The sequence below is a fragment of the Physeter macrocephalus genome, chromosome 18 (genome assembly GCF_002837175.3).
Source record: "Physeter macrocephalus isolate SW-GA chromosome 18, ASM283717v5, whole genome shotgun sequence".
NCBI lineage: Eukaryota > Metazoa > Chordata > Mammalia > Artiodactyla > Physeteridae > Physeter > Physeter macrocephalus.
Window position 1 is genome coordinate 108,357,576 of NC_041231.1, and position 23,407 is coordinate 108,380,982.

Below are 23,407 nucleotides of genomic sequence, written 5' to 3' on the forward strand. Positions count from 1 at the left end.
CACAAAGCACCGAGCTGATCTCCCTGTGCTATGCGGCTGCTTCCCACTAGCTATCCACCCTACGTTTGGTAGTGTGTATATGTCCATGCCACTCTCTCACTTCGTCCCAGCTTACCCTTCCCCCTCCCCGTGTCCTCAAGTCCATTCTCTGTGTCTGCTTCGATTATATTAATGCTTTAATCTTGTGTATAATTACATACTAACGTGCATTTTCCCTGAGTTATTTTAAATGAAAGTTTTTTAAACTTGGGCAACCATTTTCACTTTAAGTTTCTAAAGGGTGATGTTGACTAAGAAATTCAGTCCCTTTTGTTCAGAATTTATCAGTGTCGAAGCCTTTCATTGAAATTCTTTTTTGTTTTCACTGATACATGTTTCTCATATTTGCCTTGGTATTTAATAATTGCTTCTTGATTTCAAGTCAGTGATGACTTAATTTCTATCAGATCCACATATCTCACTGTGTTGTTAACTATTCCAAGAGCATAGAACAGCGCCGTCCAACAGAACTTCTGCCGTGATGGAAATGTAGCTCTTGAGCACTTAACTAGTATTGCTGAGGAATTTAATTTTTATTAAATCTTAATAATTTGACTTTAAGTCGAAGTAGCCATGTGTGGCTGGTGCGGCTGGGCTAGGCCGGCAGGTGCGGGGAGGGACCGTGCGGTCTGGGTGTGCGTCGCCAGAGCTGGGACAGCTAGACATCTGTGCCCCTCAGTGGCGTCGGGGCTTGCTCCCTCAGTCCTCAGATGCTCAGCCCCCGCAGTAACCCTGGGAGGCTCGTGCTGTAACCTGCATTTTATGGACGAAAGACTGAGGCTCAGAAGGATTGAACGCGTTACCTCAAGTCACATCAGCAGTTAAGTGGCAGAGCCGGGATCTGTGCCTACGCACCTGGCTCTGAGCCTGCGCTCTAAGCTACAGGCGGCCTTGCTGGTTTGGGGTGCGTGGGTCTCGGTGACCAGTATTCTTGCCACGCTGCACCAAGTACACACCTGGTTGCTAGCTCTGCGGTCCACTGAGCATTCACCAGTAACATGCCCAGCTGCTCTTCCTGCAGAGTTGGGGGGACCCACTGCAGACGCTTGCCAGGTCCTGCTCAGACAGTAGAGCGTGCCCGTGTGCAGCCTCCTCGTCTCCCAGAGAGAAGCTTGCAGACATTTCACAGACATGGAGCCTCAGAAGGGGAAGTTGGCCCACAGAGATGAAAGTGCATCAGAAAAGGGAAAGTGGTGACAGTGTGAGTGGAATTCAAATTCAGCACGACTTGGGTTGTAGAAGTGGCTGTGGTGGGGTGTGGACACTGCCACCGGGAGCCCTGAGGAGCTCAGTGAGGGTGGACTTCCCCACCGCAGCCAGGAAGGTGTGACGAGGGGGTGAGGCTGTCCCAGAGGGAGTGAGGCCGACGGAGCACTCAGAGCTGACCCGTGAAGCTGGAAGCACAGCAGACAGACGTGGAGACGAGCGTGATTGTTCGCCAGAGCACAGAAAAGATGCTTGACACGTGCTGTAAACTTGACGACAAGAAGAGGCGGGCTATCTTGATGATATTTTTTACAAAGAAGTTAGACCCTTGAATTTTCAGTGTTTCTAATGTTTTTTATTATAGTGTACTAAATAACAATTAGTTTTACTGTTTTCTCATTTTCTTATTGATCTATAACCAACAGTGAGCAAGTTTTTAATGTTTCAGCAAAAGTTTTTTAAGTCACAGAACAAGCGTCGTTTTCGCGTCAATTATTAGGATTGCTCGCTCTGCTCGGTTCAGCTGCCCGATCACTGACGCGGTCCTGCACGTGGGCCCTGTGCTATCCCTCCCTCAGGGGACAGGGTCCTGGGCACTGGTTCTGAGGCTGGTTTCTGGTACTTGCCCTGTAGGCGTTTATTGAGTACTCTTATTCCTCTTCCAGGTACAGGAGGATGAAACTTGCACTTTACTTCTGAGAGTTTATAATCCAGTGCAAAGTAGGGCCAGATAGGCAGGGGATTGAATTGTGGTGTGACAGTGCTCTGCTGGTAGGGGTCCCGGAGCCCCACAAGGGGCACCTGATGGAAAAGTGGATGGAGAGAGGACGGGGGAGGGCTGTGAGCCTCAGGAGAGGAGGGGGACGGGCCAGGCAGGCCGACATTGGCCAGTGGGCACTAAGTGGGCCCAGGTGCATCCCGGGCGGGGCAGGCCGCACGAGGAGGAAGGCGCTGACCTCAGGGGAGATGGCTGTGGGCCATGAAGCAGGACCGAGTACCCTGGGGTGCAGACGTGAGGGCTGAGGCTGCCGGGTCGAGGGGTCTGCTCGTGACAAGCTCTCTGTGCGGTGTTGTGGAATTTGTCTTTATCCTGAGACTACCGGTGAGCCGTGGGAGGATTTTACATGAGGAAGTCACATGGTGAACTTTTAATAAAACATTCTGCCATCTGTCCAGAGAATGCACTGGAGGGAGCTGGATAGAGATCAGAAGAGAAACCGGTAGAAGTGTGCACCGGTGACATGAGAGCGGTTTGTGGGACCCCAGCGTCAGGCCTGGCTGGGAACAAGCACTAGGTGACTCAGGTAGTGACCTTGTTCATGTAAGTGTCGCCCTGTAACGTCAGATAGCTGCCTGTCTGGCTGTTTTCTGGAGTCTTTTAAGAGAAACAAGACACACAGCAGGTTGTTCAGTCTCCTTGTGTCCTGGTTTTGCTATGAATTTAAGTATACGTTGAAAAGTTACCTCAAATTTCATTCAGCTTTATTGTTCCTGGGATAAGTTGTGTCGTGGGTGCGTAGGGGGAGCCCTCCTCCCATCCCCCCCCGCCCCCCAGCTCCCATCAAGCAGAGACGCAGGTTATACATCACCCGTACCGTCCTCTGTGCTGGGTGCCAGTGCCGTGAAAAGGGGCCGGAGAGAGCTTCGTGTTTACTTTAATAAACATGCTTGAAATGACCAGGCTGGAATGATCAGAATTACACGATCAGAATTACATGACTAGCTTTTGTGGATGATGGGTTCCTGGCACAGGTACAGTGGTTTTCCGTCTCTGAGGGCAGGTATGAGTTTGACTGGTCAGTGGGCTGTGCTGCGGTGACTTGTCTTCGCATCTTATTCTCCAGCTCTGTTGAGATATAGTTGACACGGGACATCGTGCAAGTGTAAGGTGCGCAGTGTGATGGTTGGATACCTGTCTGTGATGCCGCGTGTTCACCCCCCTCCCACCCCCGCCAGCGCTGTCGCCACACGTAATTCCATTTGTTTGTGATGAGAACGTTGGAGGTTCCTCTTGAAGCCACTCTCAGGCTACAGTACAGCACTGTGAGCTCTGTTTCCGATGCTGTGCATCACATCCTCAGAGCACGTCCATGTCCCCGTGGCCCCAGCCCGGCCTGCTTACAAGAGCTCGGCTTTTCAGGCTCCTCGTGTAAGTGGAGCCGCTCAGGGTCTGTCTGCCTGTGACTGCACGTGGTGTGCAGCCCTCCTGGTCCATCCGCATCTCCCTGTCTCATGCTGAGGAAAATAGCACTGCCCGGCCGGCCCAGCTGAGGCCAGTGTCACTGCTGTCAGTGCGGGGGGGCAGCCATCCCTGAGACCATGATGCAGTGTCCCCGCGGTTGGGAAGGGGACAGCCTTCAGCCTGCACGTGCCCAGGGCTGCTCGTGGGCCGGCGCGGGTGGCCTTCAGGGCGGCCCGGCCTCTGCTCGTGGGGCCAGCGCGCCCTTCTCCTCTCAGCCGCCCTCAGGTGTGGCTGGTGAGCTGCTGCTGCTTTTTCTCTGCTTGCACAAATCCTCAGTTTCCCTGCTTTCGTGTCTATAAAATTTTATTATATAAATGTATTTATTTATTGTATTATTTATTATATAAATTTATTATTTATTATTTTAGTATATAAATTCTATAAAATTTTATTGTGACTGCAGTAAAGTTTGCAACAGAATAAGTTATGGACAGAAATTATCTATAAATTAAAATCATAATTTCATGACTTAAAATTTGTACATAAATTAGAATGCTCTATATGTATACATTTCTGTGTAACTGAATTAAATTTTAATTTTATAATTTCTCCTATAAGTTTTTCTGTATTAAATATTTATATTTTATTTAATTTTAAGCAGATTTTCTACCTGTGCTTGTTACTTTTTAGGGGAGTCTGAAATTATTAGTTTGTATTTTTTTATTGTCTTTAAGATGAAAAAATAATCTAGTTTTGATATTTTGTACTCCTTCACTGTAGAGAAAGCGCTTGGGGATTTAACATCCGCAGCGCACACAAAAGTAAGCAACCTTTAAAAATATTCAGCCCCCATTCACGTGTCTATCTAATTCAGTCACGAAGCCTCGATTCGTGAAGTTTATTTCTAAATGGTAAACAAATGCTTAATATTAATTTTCTTCCAAGAAAAATACTTTTAACCTTAATCACATTTCCAGTATTCATTTAGTCATCATGATATTATATGGTTTGGTGGCAAGAAGGGAATATATTTTTTTTTTCTCAGAGTAGAAATTCAGTATTCTACGTTGAATAGTGGGTGGTGAAAATAGCTGTCCTGACAAAACAAAGTTTTTATACCAGGCCTTTAAAATTTCAACAGAATTTAAACCTTATTTAGATAAAACAATTATGTTACAAAGATGACTTTTAACACACTCAGGCCACCCACGGTGTGGACCAGAGAATGCGGCATGCCAGCCACCCAGCGAGACTGAGGTCGTGTTTTTCATCTTTGCTTAAAGTATAGTCACTAGACCAGATAATGTAGAAACTTTTTATGAGCAGTGGTCAAACAGCCAAAAAAAGTTTATCCTTTTTCTTCCCTTTCCTTGTGACTAATTAAAAATAATTCACAAGTTGAAAAAGCTTAACTATTTTTGTACACAGTAAATTTTGTTTTAGATAAAGAAACTCTTTCATTGCAGTGATTCATAGAGTTTGAGGTCTTTAAGGTAAAAAAATACATATATATAGAATGTCCAGTTTGTGTATCATTTTAAGAAATATTAAGCTGGTTTAAGAAATATTCATTAATAGTGGTATGTTAAAGTTTGACATTTTATATTGCTTATATCATTTTTTGTGCCTGCTACACAAATAGATAATTTTATGTAGAAGTAGGATTAGGTCTAAAATATTTCTTTTGAACAACTTCTCTGAAAGATTTTTTCCATTTTTTTTTTATTACTATGGATATGTAGATGTTGAATCCAGAGAATTTAACTAGTGTACTTGTGTGTGCACGCATGTATATGTGTGGGTTTTAACCTGTTGTCTGAATTAATGAAATAACCTAAGGGTCCGTAATGCTGTAAAACTTAAAAGAAGCTAAAATAAATGTAGATTCACATTAGACAATTTGTTTGGGCCCGGTAAGTATGGTTATTCTTAATTGGATACCATTAATTGGTATACACATATGAAAAGACTTCACAGGCAAAAAGGAAATTGTATTTTAGCAAACCGTAAAAAAAACTCCAATATATAGCTGACTTTTAGAAAAGTCTACTGAGTTTTAATATTAAGTGCAGTAGCAGTCTAACATTTTATTTCTTTTGTCCAGTGACACGTTTTCTGATTAAAATTAGTTTGTATCTAAGTTTCTTTTTGTCCTTTTAAAATAGGAGCAAGTAACACTGCGGACACATTATTTCAAGAAGTCTTAGGTCGTAAGGACAAGGCAGATTCCACTAGAAACGCACTCAATGTGCTCCAGCGATTTAAGTTTCTTTTCAACCTTCCTCTAAATATTGAAAGGAATATCCAAAAGGTAGAGTGCATATTTATGTACCTATGGTCATAGATGTCATAAATTTTAAAGAGTTGTTAAGATGTTTTTTATCTTAACCAAATGTCTTCATTAAACTTTACTGACAGTCTCCAAAATGTTTCTTTATTTTAAAGGGTGATTATGATGTGGTTATTAATGATTATGAAAAGGCCAAGTCACTTTTTGGGAAAACGGAGGTGCAAGTTTTCAAGAAATGTAAGATTTGTTTATTACTTTTAGATTTTCTACTTTGCTTTTACAGGAAGAATGTGGAATGTAGTCTGCAAAGAATGTTACATTCGTTTTAGTTTTTGTTTATATGGTGCCCTTTCTCTAGTGTAAGACAGTTACTTCAGAAGTAACACGATGGCTTTTCTTACTAAGATGGAGTGAAAACTGTAGGATAGGTTAGTCTTGGACATTCTTTGCTGCTTGTTAATCATGTTGCTATTTAAAGTCTTTTCTACTGGAAAGAATCAATTATAGATATTTTACAGAAACGGAAATCTACGTTTTAATCTTCCCTCTTCAGAAAGACCAATATATTTATGAATTCTAACCCTACTTTAAAGTGAACTAAACAACTTTTGAAATTATCTCTAAGGCTGGAGTTACAGAAAATAAGAAAAGCCTAAAATGCCTTATGGTCATGCCTTATTAACTGGGAGAAATATCACAGGACTTGATTAAATTTGTAAGTAATTTTATTTTTATTGTGGTAAATTCACATGCAGTGATATGCACAGGCTCACATGTTGCAGCTCAGTGAGTTTGACAAATACACATGCCCGTGGAACCCACACCCTGGAGAGAACGTTTTCATCACTCCGGAAATTTCCCTCTTGCCTCTTCTCAGTCGCCCCTCTACCCCAAGGCAGCCACTGTTCTGCTTTCCGTAATTGGATTTTAAATTTTCATTCTGTAAGTCCGTGTAATTCTTTCCTCTTTAAACAGATTATGCTGAAGTAGAAACACGGATTGAAGCTTTAAGAGAATTACTTCTGGATAAGTTGCTTGAGACACCGTCGACCTTACATGACCAAAAACGTTATATAAGGTAAACCTTCTGCAAGAATTTTGACAAATCACATGTGTCTGGATAGTGCTGCATACCTCATGTAACTCTTAAAGCTGATTTGGGGGAAATTGGGAGATTGATGAAACGGTAAAAGGGAAGACAAGTAGCAGAAATTTAGGGATACCTCGTGTAGGACACCAGAATTCTTTTGTGTACTCAAAAATTTGGGAGCACTCACTCTTTAAAGGCAAGGAAATCCTGCCGGTTTGGAGAAAGGAAAAGTAACCTCATTGCACCTCTCTGCCTGTCCACAGCATCTTCCCCAGCCCGGGGTTGCGGGGGGCTCCCTGTGGGCCCCCGCAGGTGGGGACTCCCTGACTGGCTTAGAGGGGTGGCACTCTCCCACAGGCGGGAGAGTCTCTGGTACACCGAGAGTGGCCGGGTCTCAGCAGCAGAGAAAATTCTGAAAGCTTTCAGTCTTGAAAAGGAAGTGGGAGGGCTTACGTGAAAAAGACAGCAGTAACAGCAAAAGCCATGGACACCACAGCATAGAGGGAACCATGTTGCCCGAGAGGGAGGGGCTTCAGCAGGCGCAGGGGCGCTGGAACTGCTGACTCCCCCCCCCCCCCCCCACACACACAAACAAGCCTGCGCCGCCATGCGGCGTCTGCATCACACCTGGCGCGCAGGTGAGGACCTGGGACTCAGAGCGGTCGCTGTTCAGCACGCACCGCCACAGGCCTCCCCGTCTGTCTGGCTCCCCCCCCCCCACACACACAAACAAGCCTGCGCCGCCATGCGGCGTCTGCATCACACCTGGCGCGCAGGTGAGGACCTGGGACTCAGAGCGGTCGCTGTTCAGCACGCACCGCCACAGGCCTCCCCGTCTGTCTGGCTTCACAGCCTGTCTTTGCTTTTCTCTAAGTGCCCCCAGAGGACAGAATGCATTTGGGAGATCTTTCTGGCCTGTAGAATCATAGAAATCTAATGCTGCGAATAAACTGCACGGTAGTTATCCAACCACTTTTTTTTTTCTTAACATGTAAAGTAACAGAGTTCCAGGAAGGTTAATCTCTCACGTAGGAAACATAGCTGGTTAGCATCTTGTCTGTGTTCTGCCGTGTTGCTTCACTAATCGGGCTTTGTGTCTATTTACCTGTTTACGTTTATTCTTTTTCATTTGCTGATAGTAATACGTTAAGCCTTATTGAGTGCAGGATTTCTTTTTGTAGCGAATTACCATTTATGTAGATTACTCATGTACAGTTCCTGTGACTGGTTAACCTACTGGATACCATTTAAAAGATGGTGGGTGTTAAAAACGATTCTTTTAAATGGCCTATTTAATGTTTTAGTCCCTGTCATTTTAAAGGGAAAAGAACAAGAATGTCACTGAGAATGTCAAGTCATTTACTTATTTTTTAATCATGATTTTATTTTTGATACTTTGAGAAGATACTGAGCAATTTTATCATCCTTCTTAAATTAAGGGTTTCATTATTAATGAATAGGAAAAACAACATCACAGCCAGGCCAAATATCTGTTGAACTTTGGAATCTATGGTGCGCAGTCCTTTGAGCACCAAGTGGGGGTGGAGACTCTCGTCTCTATCATCAGCCAAACTCCATCTCTTAGCTCTCACGTAACCAACTTGCGCGGGGAATGAGCGAGTCAGCTTTACCCCTGTGTTGTCGTGCCGTTGTTCACTGCCGTATCTACCTAAAGACATTCTGATGCCTTTCGCTCTCCTTACTCTGGTGAGGCTAGTAGCTCAAGCAGCAAGCACAGTACCACATACTTCTTCCATGCCAGTGTGATTCTGTCCTTGGTAATTGTTAAGAATCATGTTCGAGTATGGCTAAAGACTTTAATTCTTAAATTTAAAAATTTTGAGCCTATGCTCATCGTAATTAACATTCCTTGCCTTCTGCCCTCTAAGAAAGTCTTTTTAAAAAGTGTTGTTGGATAACACGTGTTTAAAAGAAATAGCAATAACCTGTATCATACGCTAAGCCAAGATCTTTGAAATGAAACTACATACTAAAAGAAAAGAAGAAGCTCATTGGATTAAGTCATTTAACCAAGGAAAAGCCTAGCACAAGTTGTACTTTTGAACTGAGACACCGCAGAGTTTCTGAGACAAGAAATTTATCTTTCTGTATAAAAACTTATCTTATAAAACTCTTTTATGTAATACCCATTAGCAAGATGATAGAAAGAGGATTATTATTAATACGGTGCCGTATTTACCTCTGCTGCCGATCTGAGGTTGCTGTTGAGTGCTAGCGGCAGGAGGAGGTGCAGGAGGAGGTGCAGGAGGAGGTGCAGGAGGAGGTGCAGGAGGAGGTGCAGGAGGAGGTGCAGGAGGAGTCTCTGGGCAAAACAAACCTGTCTGAGGACACCCCCGACAGACGGTCCCTCCCCACATTGCAGGAAGGGTGGAAGCGCACGTTTTGGGGAGAGAAATGACACAGTGTACTATTGGTCATATTTACACTCCAGAGGATAGAAGAGGAAAGCCTGTGTGAGGGGAAGACTCAGATTGGGTTTTGAAGGCTTTGCTGAATGTCACCTGTTAGATCCTCCCGGGGATGCTGTTAATTGATTTGCCAGACTCTCAGCACAGACTGCCTCCTGGCCCCTATAAATAAAGGGTCATGGCTCGGGTAGGAGAGGAGCCCGCACGGGACACCCCGCTCTCCTCGGAAACCATTCTTCCCCGTTAGCCCGTGGAGGTCAGGGGAGGTGGGTCATTCCCGAATGTGATGTCAGGTTTCTTCTCAGTGTTTTGTCACTAACTTGTTTCTCCTCTAATTAGCTGCTAATTGAGAAGACTGAGTAAGGAAATACTCAGTACTGCAGAAGCTGGGGAGAGAAGCCCAGGTGTGTCCCTGCGTGTTTAGAGGTCACAGCTTGTCACCATTAATTAAAATCTATTCTTGAACAAAACTTTTAACCCCAAGACAACAGACAGCTTAGGGTTTAAGAGTTATTTTAAGACAATAAGTCCAGCTTTTGAGGTTGATTTAATTGGATTTAACTTGTTATGTTTATATATTTCACGAGGGCCGAGTTTTGAATAATATTTGGCAGAAATTTTTCAACTGAACTCTATTTCAGTTGTCTATCTGGGTTTGGAATTTTTACAGAGAAAGAAGACTTTAAATATTTTAAGAACGGTTTTAAAACTAAGAAAAATGCCCATCTATACTGTATTTTCTAGAGAAATATCTTCTCATGAATTAGAGTTTAGACTTAGAAGTCAGTGCTTGCTGTCACCAAATCTCTTTGTGTAATAAAGTGATCTTAAGTTTCACTCGCCCTGTTTGGATCCTACAGAAAAAAGGGTCACACTGCCACCTCGTGGCCGTATTTCAGACCAGAAAGGAATGAAGAAATATTCACGCCTAGGCCTTTGCGGGCTCCCACCTGTTTTCCGTGTGACTGAGAACTAAGTAGAAACACTCTGTGAACAAAATGTAACCGTGAAGATACACTCTCACTGGGCGTTATAAGGGACGTTGCAAGTTGTCTTTGTCTCCTTGGTTGTATATTTTTATAAAGTCCAAACTTCTTAAAATGTAGGTTTATTGTTTGTTAATTGCATGAAAAGAAATCTGAATATATTTCGTTTAGAACTGAATATTAAAGACGAGTATTGATGAATGCTTTACTAGTTGACAGAATTTTAGGTTTTCTTAAAAGTGATGACTTTAAGATATGCTAGCTTTCCTCTTGTCCTCATTATGGCTGTGCAGCAGAAGCTGGCTGGGTCAGCCTTGGCCTTGCCGTTTCAGGTACCTGTCTGACCTCCACGCGCCGGGCGACCCTGCGTGGCAGTGCATCGGAGCCCAGCACCGATGGATCCTCCAGCTCATGTACAGCTGCCGGGAGGGCTGCGCGCGGGACCTCCAAGGCAAGGCCCTTTCTCCCTGCGTGCGTCCTCCCCCTCGTCACTTGACACGCTCTGGGAACGCTCTTGATTGGGGGATGGGTCGTTCTCTTTGTAACTATACCTGCCCCCCACCCCGGTTACCATCCTCCCTGGGCGAGTGAGAGAGCAGGGGAGGGAGAAAGACCTCTCAGCATGCCTGTCTCATGGTTGACTGGCAGGGTTGGCAGAGGGTTGGCTTACGGAACAGTTACCTCTTGTGGAAGCGACGTGATGTTGTAGAAATGATACTAGTCTTGATCAACAGGAACGGTACACTCGCTGTTCCATCAAGTGCATGTTGAGCCCTGCTGCGCACCAGGCACGATGCCAAGTCCAGGTGCACGGCCGCAGTCCCAGCCCTCAGGGAGCTCAACTAGCCAAGTACCAGGTTGTGACTGGTAGATGGCGGGTTTGGGGACGTGTCTCAGACAGGGCTCTGTGTTAGCAGAGAACCTAGAGGATGAGGAATGCCTGCCGGGCCGCCTCCAGCACAGGCCCTGAGGAGAGTGGAGGAAGAGTCACAGCTGGTTCACTGCCATCACAGTGGCGGGACTTGAGGCCGGGTGAGGAGGCCCCGGGCCTGGATGGACTTCGTCCAGGGGTTTGAAGCCTGGGAAAGACCCGATGAGACAGGGACAGTGGAGCCGGTTAGGAGGCTGCTGTGGTGATTCAGGCATCTCGCCGGCACGGAGGCCGTGGGTGTGGAGGAGGAGGGGATTCAAGAGCTGTCCGGAACCTGGGATTGACAGGACTTGGTGATCGAAGGAGGGGTGGGAGGGGCTCGGTGACTCCCAGAGGTCTGACCTTGGCAGCTGGTTGGGATGGTGCGCCCTGGGGTTGGGGCGAGGAGGAGAAGACGGTCTTCCCTTTTCTTTGGACCGGTTGGTGTGCGGCTGTCTGACGTACAAGTGGAGGCGTCCAGTAGGTAACTGAATTTAAAGAGCGAGAGGTTTGGATGTGGTCTGCACGTAGATGGTCCCTGGGAGTTGACATACTCACCCAAGAAGGAGAAAAAGGAAGAAAATGGAGGAATGTAGGACAGAGTCCTAGGGAGTGCTCTTTGCAGGGCTGGTGGAGGAGAAACCTGCAGAGGAGATGAGGGAGGGTGGCCAGGGAGCCGGGAGGGAAAGGAGGGTCAGCAAGGGTTTTAAGGTGAAGAGTCCGATAAAGGGGTGTCCTTTAGATTTTGTGCTGAGGCTGTTGATGACCTTGGCAGATGCAGTTTCAGTGGCCTGAGGCACCAAATAGATTATATAAGTAAGGCGCCGCGATGCTTACAGGGTTTCCGGAGGAGAAAGTGGAGTAACGTGAGAGCAGTCCTGGCACAGGAGGAGGTGCCACAGAGAGGCCATGATTATTGATAGTTCAGTTTTGTCGTGAATTAGGTGGCTTGGAGTTGAGTATTTTCCAGCTGTGAGTCTGTTCTTTTCTATTCTTGATGTTTAGGAAAACCCAAATATCTCTTTACTGATGCCATATCTAAATTTCTAGTATGTCATTAGTTATTTTATAGTTTTAGCAAGTGAAAATGACATCAAACAACATACACAGTCTGAGGTCGTTGGCGGGTATTTAGAGGTCCTCAGGGTCTCGTGTACTGAGCCTGCTCTGTTGGGCAGGACTCTCGACGTGGCTGCCCGTCACAACCCCCTGGGTTTTCTTAAAGACTGTCACTTCCCAGCCTCCTCCCCATTCCTGACCATTATATTAGACTCTCTAGCAGTGGAGTCCACGCAGCAGTAGTTTTTAAAGCTCCCAGGAGACTGTGGTGCAGCCGGGGTTGGTAATCAGTGCGGTGGATGTGCTCTCGGGACTGAAGAGCCGTGATGAGCAGGACCCACATGGTCTCTGGCCTCTTGGAGCTTGTAGTCTAGTGAGAGAGACCTATGTCTTTAAACAGATCACATGTTGTTTATTACATAAATGTACTTGTGAAAGGTATTGCGAAGTGGGGAGTGCAGAACTCTGCCTCAGTCTCGTTAGCGGGAGGCCCAAGGAAGTTTCCTAGAGGAGGTGTTGTTCCCACTGAACCTAAATGAGGGGTGTGAGTTTTCCAGGGAAAGAGCCACGGAGAAGTAGTCCAGAGACCCAGTAGGTGCTCAATAAGTGCCACCCTTCCCCTCTCCAGTGAAGAGGCTGGTTAAATACAGTGATACAAACAGGATCACGGTCTGACAAACGTTTTCCCTACTCAGGCTTATAAGAAACAATCCAGCTGTATGATTTAGTTATGAAAATATTTGAATTTCTGGAAAGCATGTGTCATTTATGAAGACAGCATATAGACCGTTTGAAACAGGAGAAGTGCCAGGAAAATTCATACACCTTATTGTCGCACCCATACCTGAAAGATCTGATAACCGATATTCCATTACTAAAGGTCTTAATCTTTCTTGAAGATAAATAGAGACACACCCTTACCTAATGGATTCCTGCCCTGTCGTCTTGGTGTTATGTATTGCTATATGTATTTATCCAAAACTGCTGAAGATCAGCATTTCTGGGAAAAAAAAAAAAAAAGACACTAGCTTCTGTGTAACTGGAGACCTGCCTTTTTATTCGCTCTGACCAAGCCTGTTGTAGAAGTTGCCGCTCGCTTGTGAAGTACTTGGAGGAATGTGCATTACATGGATCCTTTTGTTAGTGATGAGGTTTACCTAAAGTTATTTTCATAAGTTGGTCTTTAAAATTAGGAAATGAAACATAACAGTTTATGACTCTTTGAACTTACTCCACAGATCTCCTGACAATACAATGTAACTTTCCTAAATTCATTAGTCAGATGCTTATAGGTTAGGATTTAATCGTCCTTGACATTCAGAGGAACATCCTGAGCCGTGCCCACCTGTTGTCAGCAAACACGACTAATATGAACAGTATAGACAGTCCTAACAGATAAAGTGCCTTTTAATTGGAAAGTTGGTGTGTTCTTTTGAGCTCACCATCAGGAGTTCTTATTATTTTATTTTGGAGAATTCCAAACATACTTAAGAGCACCAAGGGTGATACCACAACCTCCCGTGTACCTGCCCAGTTTCGACAGTTACCCCCCTCACAGCCAGTCTCGTTTTATCTACACTGCCTCCCTCACCCTGAATTATTTTTGAAGCAGGTCACATCATTTCATCCATAATTATTTCAGTATGTAATTTTCAAAGGTAAAGATGCTTTGTGAAAACTGTAACTAAAATACTATTATCACTACCTGAAGTGTGGGTTCTTAATATCAAGTATTCAGGTAATTGTCAAATTCAAGAGCAGTTTAATACCTCCAGTATCTTTTTAAGTACACGGATACTATGTACTTAATGTGGCTTTTTAATCGATAGCCAGTGCAAAGGCAGATGATACGAGAAGTGACACAGATGGAGACAGAACTTGTGTTTCCTGGAAGAATTAGCCGTTAGTGACATAGAGTCCACTTTGGCCAATCGGCACCTAGATGCCTTCCTGGTTGTTGTCATCAGAGTGTGTATATGTCACTGGACACGTTAGCTCTTTACTGTGCACTTGCCTACCCGTATACAGGTAATGTAATTATATAGCATAGGCATGTGCATGTGTGGGTGTGTTTATGTAAGATATTGGCCTTAATTATAAGTTTGCTGGGAATAAGTACAATTTTTCTTTCATGTAATCTACACCCGATTGTTCCCGATAGACTCCTAATTGATATTTATGAGCGTCCAAGTTAGGTGTAATAGAAATGAAGTCAGTATGAGGGCAAGTCTCCTAAATATCGTTTGGACTTTCTGTTGGCCATCCTCTCGTAATCACAACCTTTTGGGTCTGGAAGAAACCTGGGAAGTTGTCTGGTTTGGTACATGACTTGGATCTGTTTTGCAAGTGAGAAAGCTGCCTCAGAGAAGCCAGGTGACAGACAGCCCAGCTTCTCTGTGTCCTGCACGGTGGTTCCACAGACCTCTCTGTGTTCTGTGGTTGAAGCTCATGTTTCATCGAGTGCGTTTCTGAACGTGGTGAACCGATGGCACGATGGTGGCAGTGCCTTTTTGTGAAGCTGCCTTGCTTTCATTCAGGTCTTCTCCAGAACCTGTTTTCAGAATGAAAGCTCATTGCATTCTAAATCTAAGGAATGAATTGTAAGTTCTTCTATTTGTAACACCTGTACTTGGACTTTTAACACCAGAGAAATGCTTGTAACTGATTGGTTAACCCAGTCTTGTGAAGTGAAATACAATTTTAAAAAGATAGACTGTAAATATTTCAGACAGGAAAAGACTTCTTTGGGTCTTTGTAAATAAAGCTGGTTTTTGTGCGTGAGTTTAAGAAACCTAATGAACATACAAGTTTTTTGTTTTTAAGTCTTTACATGGTGCTTTGGGTTAAAATGTTAATTGTATTTAGTCTTGTGGTCTTCAAGAAAAGTTCATGAGCCAAGATGGCGATAGATTTTCAGAGACAGCAGTCCTACATAAAAAAGCCACATTTGTCCAGGTTACATTCTTCTGTATACGAAGCATTCATTGGTCAGCAGAGGTAGGTCATAGGGTTGATATTTTTATAAACACTGCATTGGAGCCTTCTCTGGATTCCAGTTTTTGTAATAATAATGCATACGAACCTGGTAGATGGTGCCCCAAGGTGGTGCCCACCAGGACACAGACAGGAGATGACCATTACGCCTCAGCACACCCTGCCAGGTATCCGCGAATTCCTCTCTCCTCTTCCGTGGCCTGCCTCTGTAGCCCAAATGTGATCTTTCGGTTTTCCTAAGGGGAGACAAATAGGAGGGAAAAAAACAAGAATAAAGATCAACATTAAAAACAAAATTCATCTTGAAAGCATAAACACCTATGGAAGGGTCTGTTTTCTTCCAGCCTGAGCTAGTCAACTGTACAGCTTCTCTTCCAAAACTTTTACCGCCTTATAAGAAGTGTCATTTGTCTCTTAAAGTTTCTGTGAAATAGGGCCAAAATTAGACTAAATCTTCAGGTTTCCTGTCAGGAAAAGCCTTTGGTTTAACCCCCTACGGACATTTCTCAAACAGGATTTTTAAAGGTAGCCTTCAAAGGTGTGTTTTTTCCTTTGTTCTGAAAATGAGTTTAACTCTAAACTCATTTAAAATATATGCTGACTATATGTGGTAACTCCAGGGAGAAGCATCCAGAGCAGTTATCTCTACTTTCTGCTGTCTGCACCACTAGGACTTCCCAGAGGACATATTAGAACAGAGGCAAATGGCGCATTTAGAATAGAAGCCATAGATTCTTTCAAACAGTCACACAACAGAAGGAAATACATTTATATGTGGCTCAGGTTCTCTTTGAAAACTTAGAGGTGATATGTCACACCTGAAAGGTTTATTCTGAACCATCACAGTACGGATCTATTATAGAGGAAAAATATTAAGAATAGAGGCTAATTATCTACTCCTTTAATTATTTCAAACAGCAGATTATTAATTACTTGCTGAAATAAAAATGTTTGTTTATCCAGTGGTCTTACAATATTAAAAGGCTATATTTTTCAATTCAAGCTCATCAAATACATGCATAAATTACATTTTAAATTTTTGTACAGTTTCATGAATTTAGTATAACTAAACTATATTTTTTCTTGATATTTAAAAAATACAGATGTGACCTTTATGTAGATAATCAGTGGGGTTAATAAATATAATTCTAGTATTTCCACAGTTAGGCATCAGGTAGCTCCTGGGCACCAGATTAGGTTGCAAGCCTCCATTAGGAAACTGGCAGCAGATTCGTCAGCTCTTCTACGTAACTACAAAAATGTTTCTATGTTTAAAAAGGCAGTAAACAGGGGCTTCCCTGGTGGCGCAGTGGTTGCGCGTCCGCCTGCCGATGCAGGGGAACCGGGTTCGCGCCCCGGTCTGGGAGGATCCCACATGCCGCGGAGCGGCTGGGCCCGTGAGCCATGGCCGCTGGGCCTGCGCGTCCGGAGCCTGTGCTCCGCAACGGGAGAGGCCACAGCAGAGGGAGGCCCGTATGCCACAAAAAAAAAAAAAAAAGGCAGTAAACGTTTATACATATATTTTATATCTAAGAAAATTTATAATTTTTTATTTTAAAATTGTTATCGTGAGGTTGTACATTAGGAAGTTTCTTTTATAAAGTTTATTTTTTGGAGATTTAAAAAGTAGTTTCTCTCCTGAATGTTTATTATACCAGCGTGAACCCAGAATGATAGACGTTGATTTAAAAAGAAGAAAAGGCACAGCTCCTGCAAGTACAGGTCGGCGACCCTGGTTTGGTCTCCACCTTCCCGTCCCTGGGACTGAGTCCTCCCCATGTGAATTGTGCTCTCTGCCTGCTCTCTGTTGCTTCAGTGGGCTTTAGAAGAGGCAGTGCTTCTAAATACTCGTAGTGGGATTTTATTCACTTACTTTGAGATTCGTAAGCCATAAAGGATATACAGAAGAAGGTGGGTTCAGGAGAGAGGAATAGAAGAAAAGTACCAGTTTATGACTGTAATAGCAAAAATCTTCTCTCCAGCAAAGTGGTGGTCTGGTTTTCCTTTCCCTTTTGTCCTTTTTCTCAGAAAGAGAGGAAACCTAGGTGATACTCAGTGTGCCATGAACTAGATTCACAGTGCACCCTGTTAGAAATTGTCGCTGTTGTTTGTACACAGTGTAAGTTTACATAAGCAGTTTTAATTACCTGACAGCTTAGCAGGATTTTACGTGATTGTAAATTTGTTTTTTAATCTAATTTGAAAAGACAAATTTAGCTTCCAAATTAAAATGAGGACTAGCAGTTAATACTAGTAATTTAAACAGTTTTTTGAAAGTCTGTAAAGTAGCACTTGAACATTTGATTTACTGTTCGAATAGCACAGCGTTCATTCGCAGGTCCTGTCAGTGCTTCCCCGGCTGTTGGGTGTGGGCGGAGGAGTGAGACTTGCCTCGTTTTGTGCTCGGTTCTGGTCACCTGGTGGCGGCGTCTGTCTGTGTCAGGTCAGACAGGGCAGCAGGGCTTCTGTCAGGAGGACCTCTGCGCGTGACGTCCCAGCGCTGGGTCTTTTCTGCTTGGCTCACTGTCTGTCTGCGGGGAGATGCACCTCCAGCCTTAAGAGAAAACGGCTTTGACAGTAAACGCTCCGCACACCTTGAATTGCTAGCATTGCCTGGTAATTTCAGAATATTCAGGGGTACAGATATTTTATGTCTCCTGTTGTCTTTTTTGTAATAATTCTATTGCTTATACAGTCTAAGTAGGTGTTCTCTACTTAAATCTGTGCATAACTGCAGAAAAGGGTCGTACTTAAATAAAAGCATAAATAATTTGGTTTTGGTTATTCAGCTAACAAGCTTGTTACGATGTATGGTTCTTGCTTATATAGCCGATGTTAGTTGAGAAGTGCTTCTTCAAGGTTCACACCTGTAGTCTTGCTTTTAAAATACGTCTCTTCCTTTCAGCTTTTGTTCCGAACGATGTTGGAATACAGTTCAGAACTCGGCCCGCAGCCCTAAGAAGTGGAGTGAGGTTATGCGGCCTGTTAAATACGCCTTCCTTGGTTTAATTTGGATTAAACGATCCCCTTTAAATTGAGGAAGTGCCCCGTAGGAACTTTAAATGTATGTATAGAAGCATCAGATCAAAAAGAACGTTCTTATCTGTGGGCACAGTCTCATTCCTGGAGGTTGGTAGCTGCCTTGCTGCACCCGCCGCATCCCAGGCACCGACCCTTGTGTGTGCTGTGCTTGACAGGACTCCAGCCGGCCTGTGTCTGCGGAGGCTCCTGGCCCCGAGCTCGGTCAGCAAGCGGCAGCGGGTGGTCGGGCTGCTGCTCAGGATGGGCCTGCTGTGCACAGGAAAGTGTGTTTGGAGGTGTTTCGGGCTGAGGAAGTGGGCTGCCTGGAGAGTTGGCTGTAGACCAGGGCTCCCCGCACCACGTGGGCTGGGAGAAAGCTGGGCGGGAGGCCGGGGGCCGAGTACACATGGCAGATGTATCACCTGGCCCACATCTGCAGGCCTCCCCCTCCGCAGAAAAGCCTCTCCTGCCCTTTGTGTCTCAGGGAGTCTGGTAAACACATACTGACCACTGCATTTAAAGAAGGGAGAGTTGGGCTTCCCTGGTGGCGCAGTGGTTGAGAGTCCACCTGCCGATGCAGGGGACACGGGTTCGTGCCCCGGTCCGGGAAGATCCCACATGCCGCGGAGCGGCTGGGCCCGTGAGCCATGGCCGCTGAGCCTGCGCGTCCGGAGCCTGTGCGGGAGAGGCCACAACAGTGAGAGGCCCGCGTACTGCAATCAATCAATCAATCAATCAATCCATAAAAGGAGAGACAGGAAGGAAGGAAGGAAGAAAGAAAGAAAGAAGGGAGAGTGCACCCAGCTAGCTGGAGTTGAAAGGATTTGGCTGATGTGTGATATGGAATCCTTGGTATAATAAGCATTTCTTACAAATCTTCCTAAAGCCATTATCAGTTTTTTTGTTGGACTCAGAGTTTTAAGGTAAACCCTTAAGTTTTTTTGAGCTTTGCAGAAAATCTTGCCATATCTCTTAAGTTCGTTCGCATAAAGCTGAAGACGTTTTATCTGGTAAAAATCTCATAGTTGGAAAAAAATAGCAGATCTTTCAACTCGTTGATAGCAAATTGTGAAAGATAAATAGTTTTTCTTTTAGAAAAGTAATACACTTTAAACTTGATTTCTGTACTGCCACTTTTACTCTTTTGGTGAAGCGGCTAGGATTGTTAGTGTTCTGAACTTCTGCAACTTCTGAAAACAAATTTTCTGTTTTTCTCTTATTAAAAGTAAATTTCTGTTTTGTTTATATAGTATTTCAAAGGTGGTTTTTCTAATTTTATATTTATTTGTAATCTGTTAAATTTCTCCTGCATACTCACAATTAGAAAAATAGTTCCTTTTGGGAATGCTGGTAGCATGTTTTAGAAGCTTTATTTAACCAGAGAAACAGAATGTTGACTCGAGTGTGTCAATGAAAACAAACGATCTGTAATGGGAAAAGAATTTTGTTTGATAGAAAAGAGTTTTATTTGAGCCAAACTGAGGAGTGTATCCCAGAAGACAGCCTCTCAGATAACTCTGAGGAACTGTTCCAGAGAAGCATGGTTTTCAGCACAGTTTTATATCTTGTCAGAGCAAAGAACATCAAACATGTCAGGGATACAGACCAGCGTGTACACAGCGAGTCAGTGTGGCCTTGGCACCTAGGAAGGGAGTCTCACCATTCAAGGAGGACCAGCACTGGTGGCCCAGGGAGACAGGCATTTCATCTGTATTTTTAGCGTGGACATTCTTGACTTCTGGTCCCTGTGCCCTTTTCTGTAATAATTAAAGCAGACGTACAATGTATGTTTGATTGAACAGCCACAAACAGGCTGTTCTACTTAGTATAAAATTCAAGTTAACTCGTGTATAAGCCAGAATGTCTTCCCCACACCTCAACATGTGAACGTTTCTTCTATCGTGTCAGTAATTAAGAAGCTTAGTCATTTTTTTTTAAATTTTAAGTGTTTAAAAGAGTTTTTCTTCCAAGATGCTTCTTCCAAGCATCTGTAGATAAGATGTATATGTTTTCTTTGATGTATTGGTAAAAACTCAAATACTAGTTCATGGAATTTAGAAGATACAGCTATACCCTAGGATGATTTAGTTTTAGAATTTTTTTAGTATCCTTTTTTTTTTTCCCCCTACAAACACCATATAGAATTTTAGGACTGGAAATACTGTACTATTTGTCAGGAGAGCAGTCTTTCCCCGTAGCTGTTCCTCAGACAACTTGGACAGATTGCAGCCAAATAATCTTGATCTTATCAGCACACTGTCATTTGAGGGTGTGTATTGGTTACTCTGCTTGGTGCCTCTAAAATAGCCAAGCTGTACAGTCCACAATAGCAAGTCTGAAATCCTAGTGACATTTTCCCTGTTACTGTTTTTGTCGCCTTTAATATTTTCTTGATGAAATGTCCTTTTACGACTTAATGCTCACATTTGCTCTCTGTGTAGAGGCAGACTGTTTATACATTTAAATAACACTGCTAATCATTGTCCTCAATTGTCCTAAACTATTCCAGGGAGCAGAATAAGCGTATTTGCCGTTTTGTTCTCAGTGGTGGTTCAAAGTTTCAAATTCAGATTTTGTATCATAGAATTTCAGAGCTGAAAAAGACACTAAGGCTTGTGTAGTTCAGCCCTGATTTTTACAGGTGAAGAAGCATATGCCGCCTGTGACTCCTGCCGCAGAGCCGGGGGTCCCTGGGATGGGGGCAGTTGTCAGCGTGGGCACAAATGAAGGAACGCTGGGCTGTGATCCTATTTGATAAAAACTTTCGTCTGGGATAAAGTCATAGGAACAGTTCATTTCTGGAGAAAATCTACTCTCAAGAAAACAAGTGGTCTCTCATAACTCATTAATGCAGTTTTAAGTTTGAAAAAGACAAAGTCAAACACAATTTTACAAAAACTTTAGGCTCTGTCACCTGAAGAACGTCTTAGTGCAAACTAAGCTTCTAATGAAAAACCGAAGTCCTGTGTATATATGTGTTGAACACCATCCTTAGGTGGATATCGGGGCAGATAACTTAGTGTTTTCAGGGAAAATATACTAAGTAACATAATTTTCAGTTGTGTATGGTCTGCACATAAATCAGAGCATGATATTATGAAACTTCCTAGTTACTCTCATTTATAACCGTATATTTTATATAGCATATTTCTCTTAAACATATCAAGAGATACTGCTATCATATTGTGAGGTAAAACAGTCAAGAGAAAATAAACAGATTTCTTATATTTTAAAACCTTGGGCTGATTTTATGTTACAGAAACTTTTTTTCATCTTTTTCTTTCTTTTATAATAATGTTTGTTTATCATCAGAAGCACTTCATATTTGTAATAATTTTGTGGGGTATAAGTATCGTCATGTAATTTAAGTTTCAAAGGAGTGTCAGAATCCTCAAAGTTTTTTTATTCTATTTTTTTGACACTTGATAGTAAATAATTTCTGACAACTGTGATTTTAAATGTTTTCGTTAATTTTCTCCTCAAAGGACAATCCTCCTAATTCCCCATAAGATTACTCATTGCAAGACTTTCTGACCAGAGAAAGGAGCAGACTGTTAGAGGAGAGCGAGTTCTGGGCTCAGGCCCGGGCTCCCCACTGCGGGGCTGCTCCCTGGGCTACGCAGGGCACCGCCTGCCGGACCCTCGGCCCAGCACGCCCACGGGCATGTCTGTCCCCAGCGTCTGGCGGCCGTCCTCGCCCTGCTACTGTGCTGTCCTTGCTGCTATTCGACAGACACTTCCAAATAAGAAATTAGTTCTTGGTAAGCTTTCTTTTCCTGATATCGTAGAAAATGATGATACGGTTTATAATAGAAGGAACGCATGTTCTTAATAGTTTCTGTCATTAAAGGGAAAAATAAATCTGTCTTTTAACAGTTTCAGAATTCAAGGTTTATTTAAATTAAACTATACAGGGCTTAATATCATCCATTTAAATTAATGCTGTAAACACACCAGTTACGGGGAAAAACTTTTTCTGAGGATCTACTTAATGATCATTGTATTTTTTTTTGCAGGAATGGTATACAGTGTGTATTTAGGAAACTAGGAGGTGTTTTCCTTCTTAATCAAAAATTTATAGTCCTGAAACCTTCAAGGGTAGTAACTTATAACGTTTTGAATTAAAGCATTCTCTTCTTGCACCTTTCAATATACATGTTTACATAAATTACACATTATATATAAATATTTAATGTGGTGCCAAGTTTGGGCTTTTTACATTTCCTTTTTTTATATAAATTTATTAATTTGTTTTTGGCTGCGTTGGGTCTTTGTTGCTGCGCGCGGGCTTTCTCTAGCTGTGGCGAGTGGGGGCTACTCTTCATTGCGGTGCGTGGGCTTCTCTTTGTTGTGGAGCGCTGGCTCTAGGTGCATGGGCTTCAAGTAGCTGTGGCATGTGGGCTCAGTAGCTGTGGCCACAGGCTTAGTTGCTCCGTGGCATGTGGGATCCTCCCAGACCAGGGCTGGAACTCGTGTCCCCTGCATTGGCAGGCAGATTCCCAACCACTGCGCCGCCAGGGAAGTCCCTACATTTCCTTTTAAAGTATATCAGAAAATTGATATTTTGATATTAATTTCTTGCATTCTACAATTAATAACAGTGGTGACTATATAAACTTCAGAGGAAAATGTCATAAATCTTCAAAGCTTCCACACAAATTCCTCTTTGAGGTGGGAAAAAAATCAATTATAAAAAATATTATTTCTTCATGTTTGTGTTTTCTTACTCTGTCATTTGTCTTGCTATTTTAAAGTATTGAATTCTACAAGTCTTCTTATCCTAGATTTAATGTGTTCCAAAGTAGAAGTGCGTGTAAATAAAGCATTTAGCATAGTGGCTGAAACATCGTAGGTATTTAATAAAATGCCGTTCCACTGAAAATATCCGTTCAAATGACTTGGTTTGTATTTCTGTAAAACCTGCCTGGTAGAATCTGTGAGGAGGCGGGGAGATAGCACATACAGTATCATGTTGAGTGGCTCATGATGGGAGGAGCCATGAAAGCAGACTCTTTGCTTATATTGTATTCACTTATGTCTTGATTTTCTGCCTCCACTGCCAGGATGTAAACACCTTGAAGACAGGCCTTTACCTGTTACCCACCACTGTATCCCAGGGGCCTGCGATTCCTGGCACACGGGAGGGCTCAGTAAAGATTTGTTTGATGCTACTGAATTACTGACACTATCATTGGCATAAG

At 43.3% G+C, this 23,407-nt stretch overlaps 1 protein-coding gene across 4 annotated transcripts in view; it reads left to right on the forward strand.

The window, feature by feature from the left end:
- The window catches only part of EXOC2 (exocyst complex component 2), a 163,031-nt gene that overhangs the window by 64,870 nt on the left and 74,754 nt on the right, over positions 1 to 23,407 (forward strand). For all 4 annotated transcript variants that reach the window (XM_028479273.2, XM_007101139.4, XM_028479271.2 and 1 more), the window contains exons 8-11: positions 5,593 to 5,738; positions 5,873 to 5,954; positions 6,693 to 6,795; positions 10,555 to 10,673. In XM_028479273.2, coding sequence (XP_028335074.1) covers positions 5,593 to 5,738; positions 5,873 to 5,954; positions 6,693 to 6,795; positions 10,555 to 10,673 — 450 coding nt within the window. The remainder of the gene's footprint in view (positions 1 to 5,592; positions 5,739 to 5,872; positions 5,955 to 6,692; positions 6,796 to 10,554; positions 10,674 to 23,407) is intronic.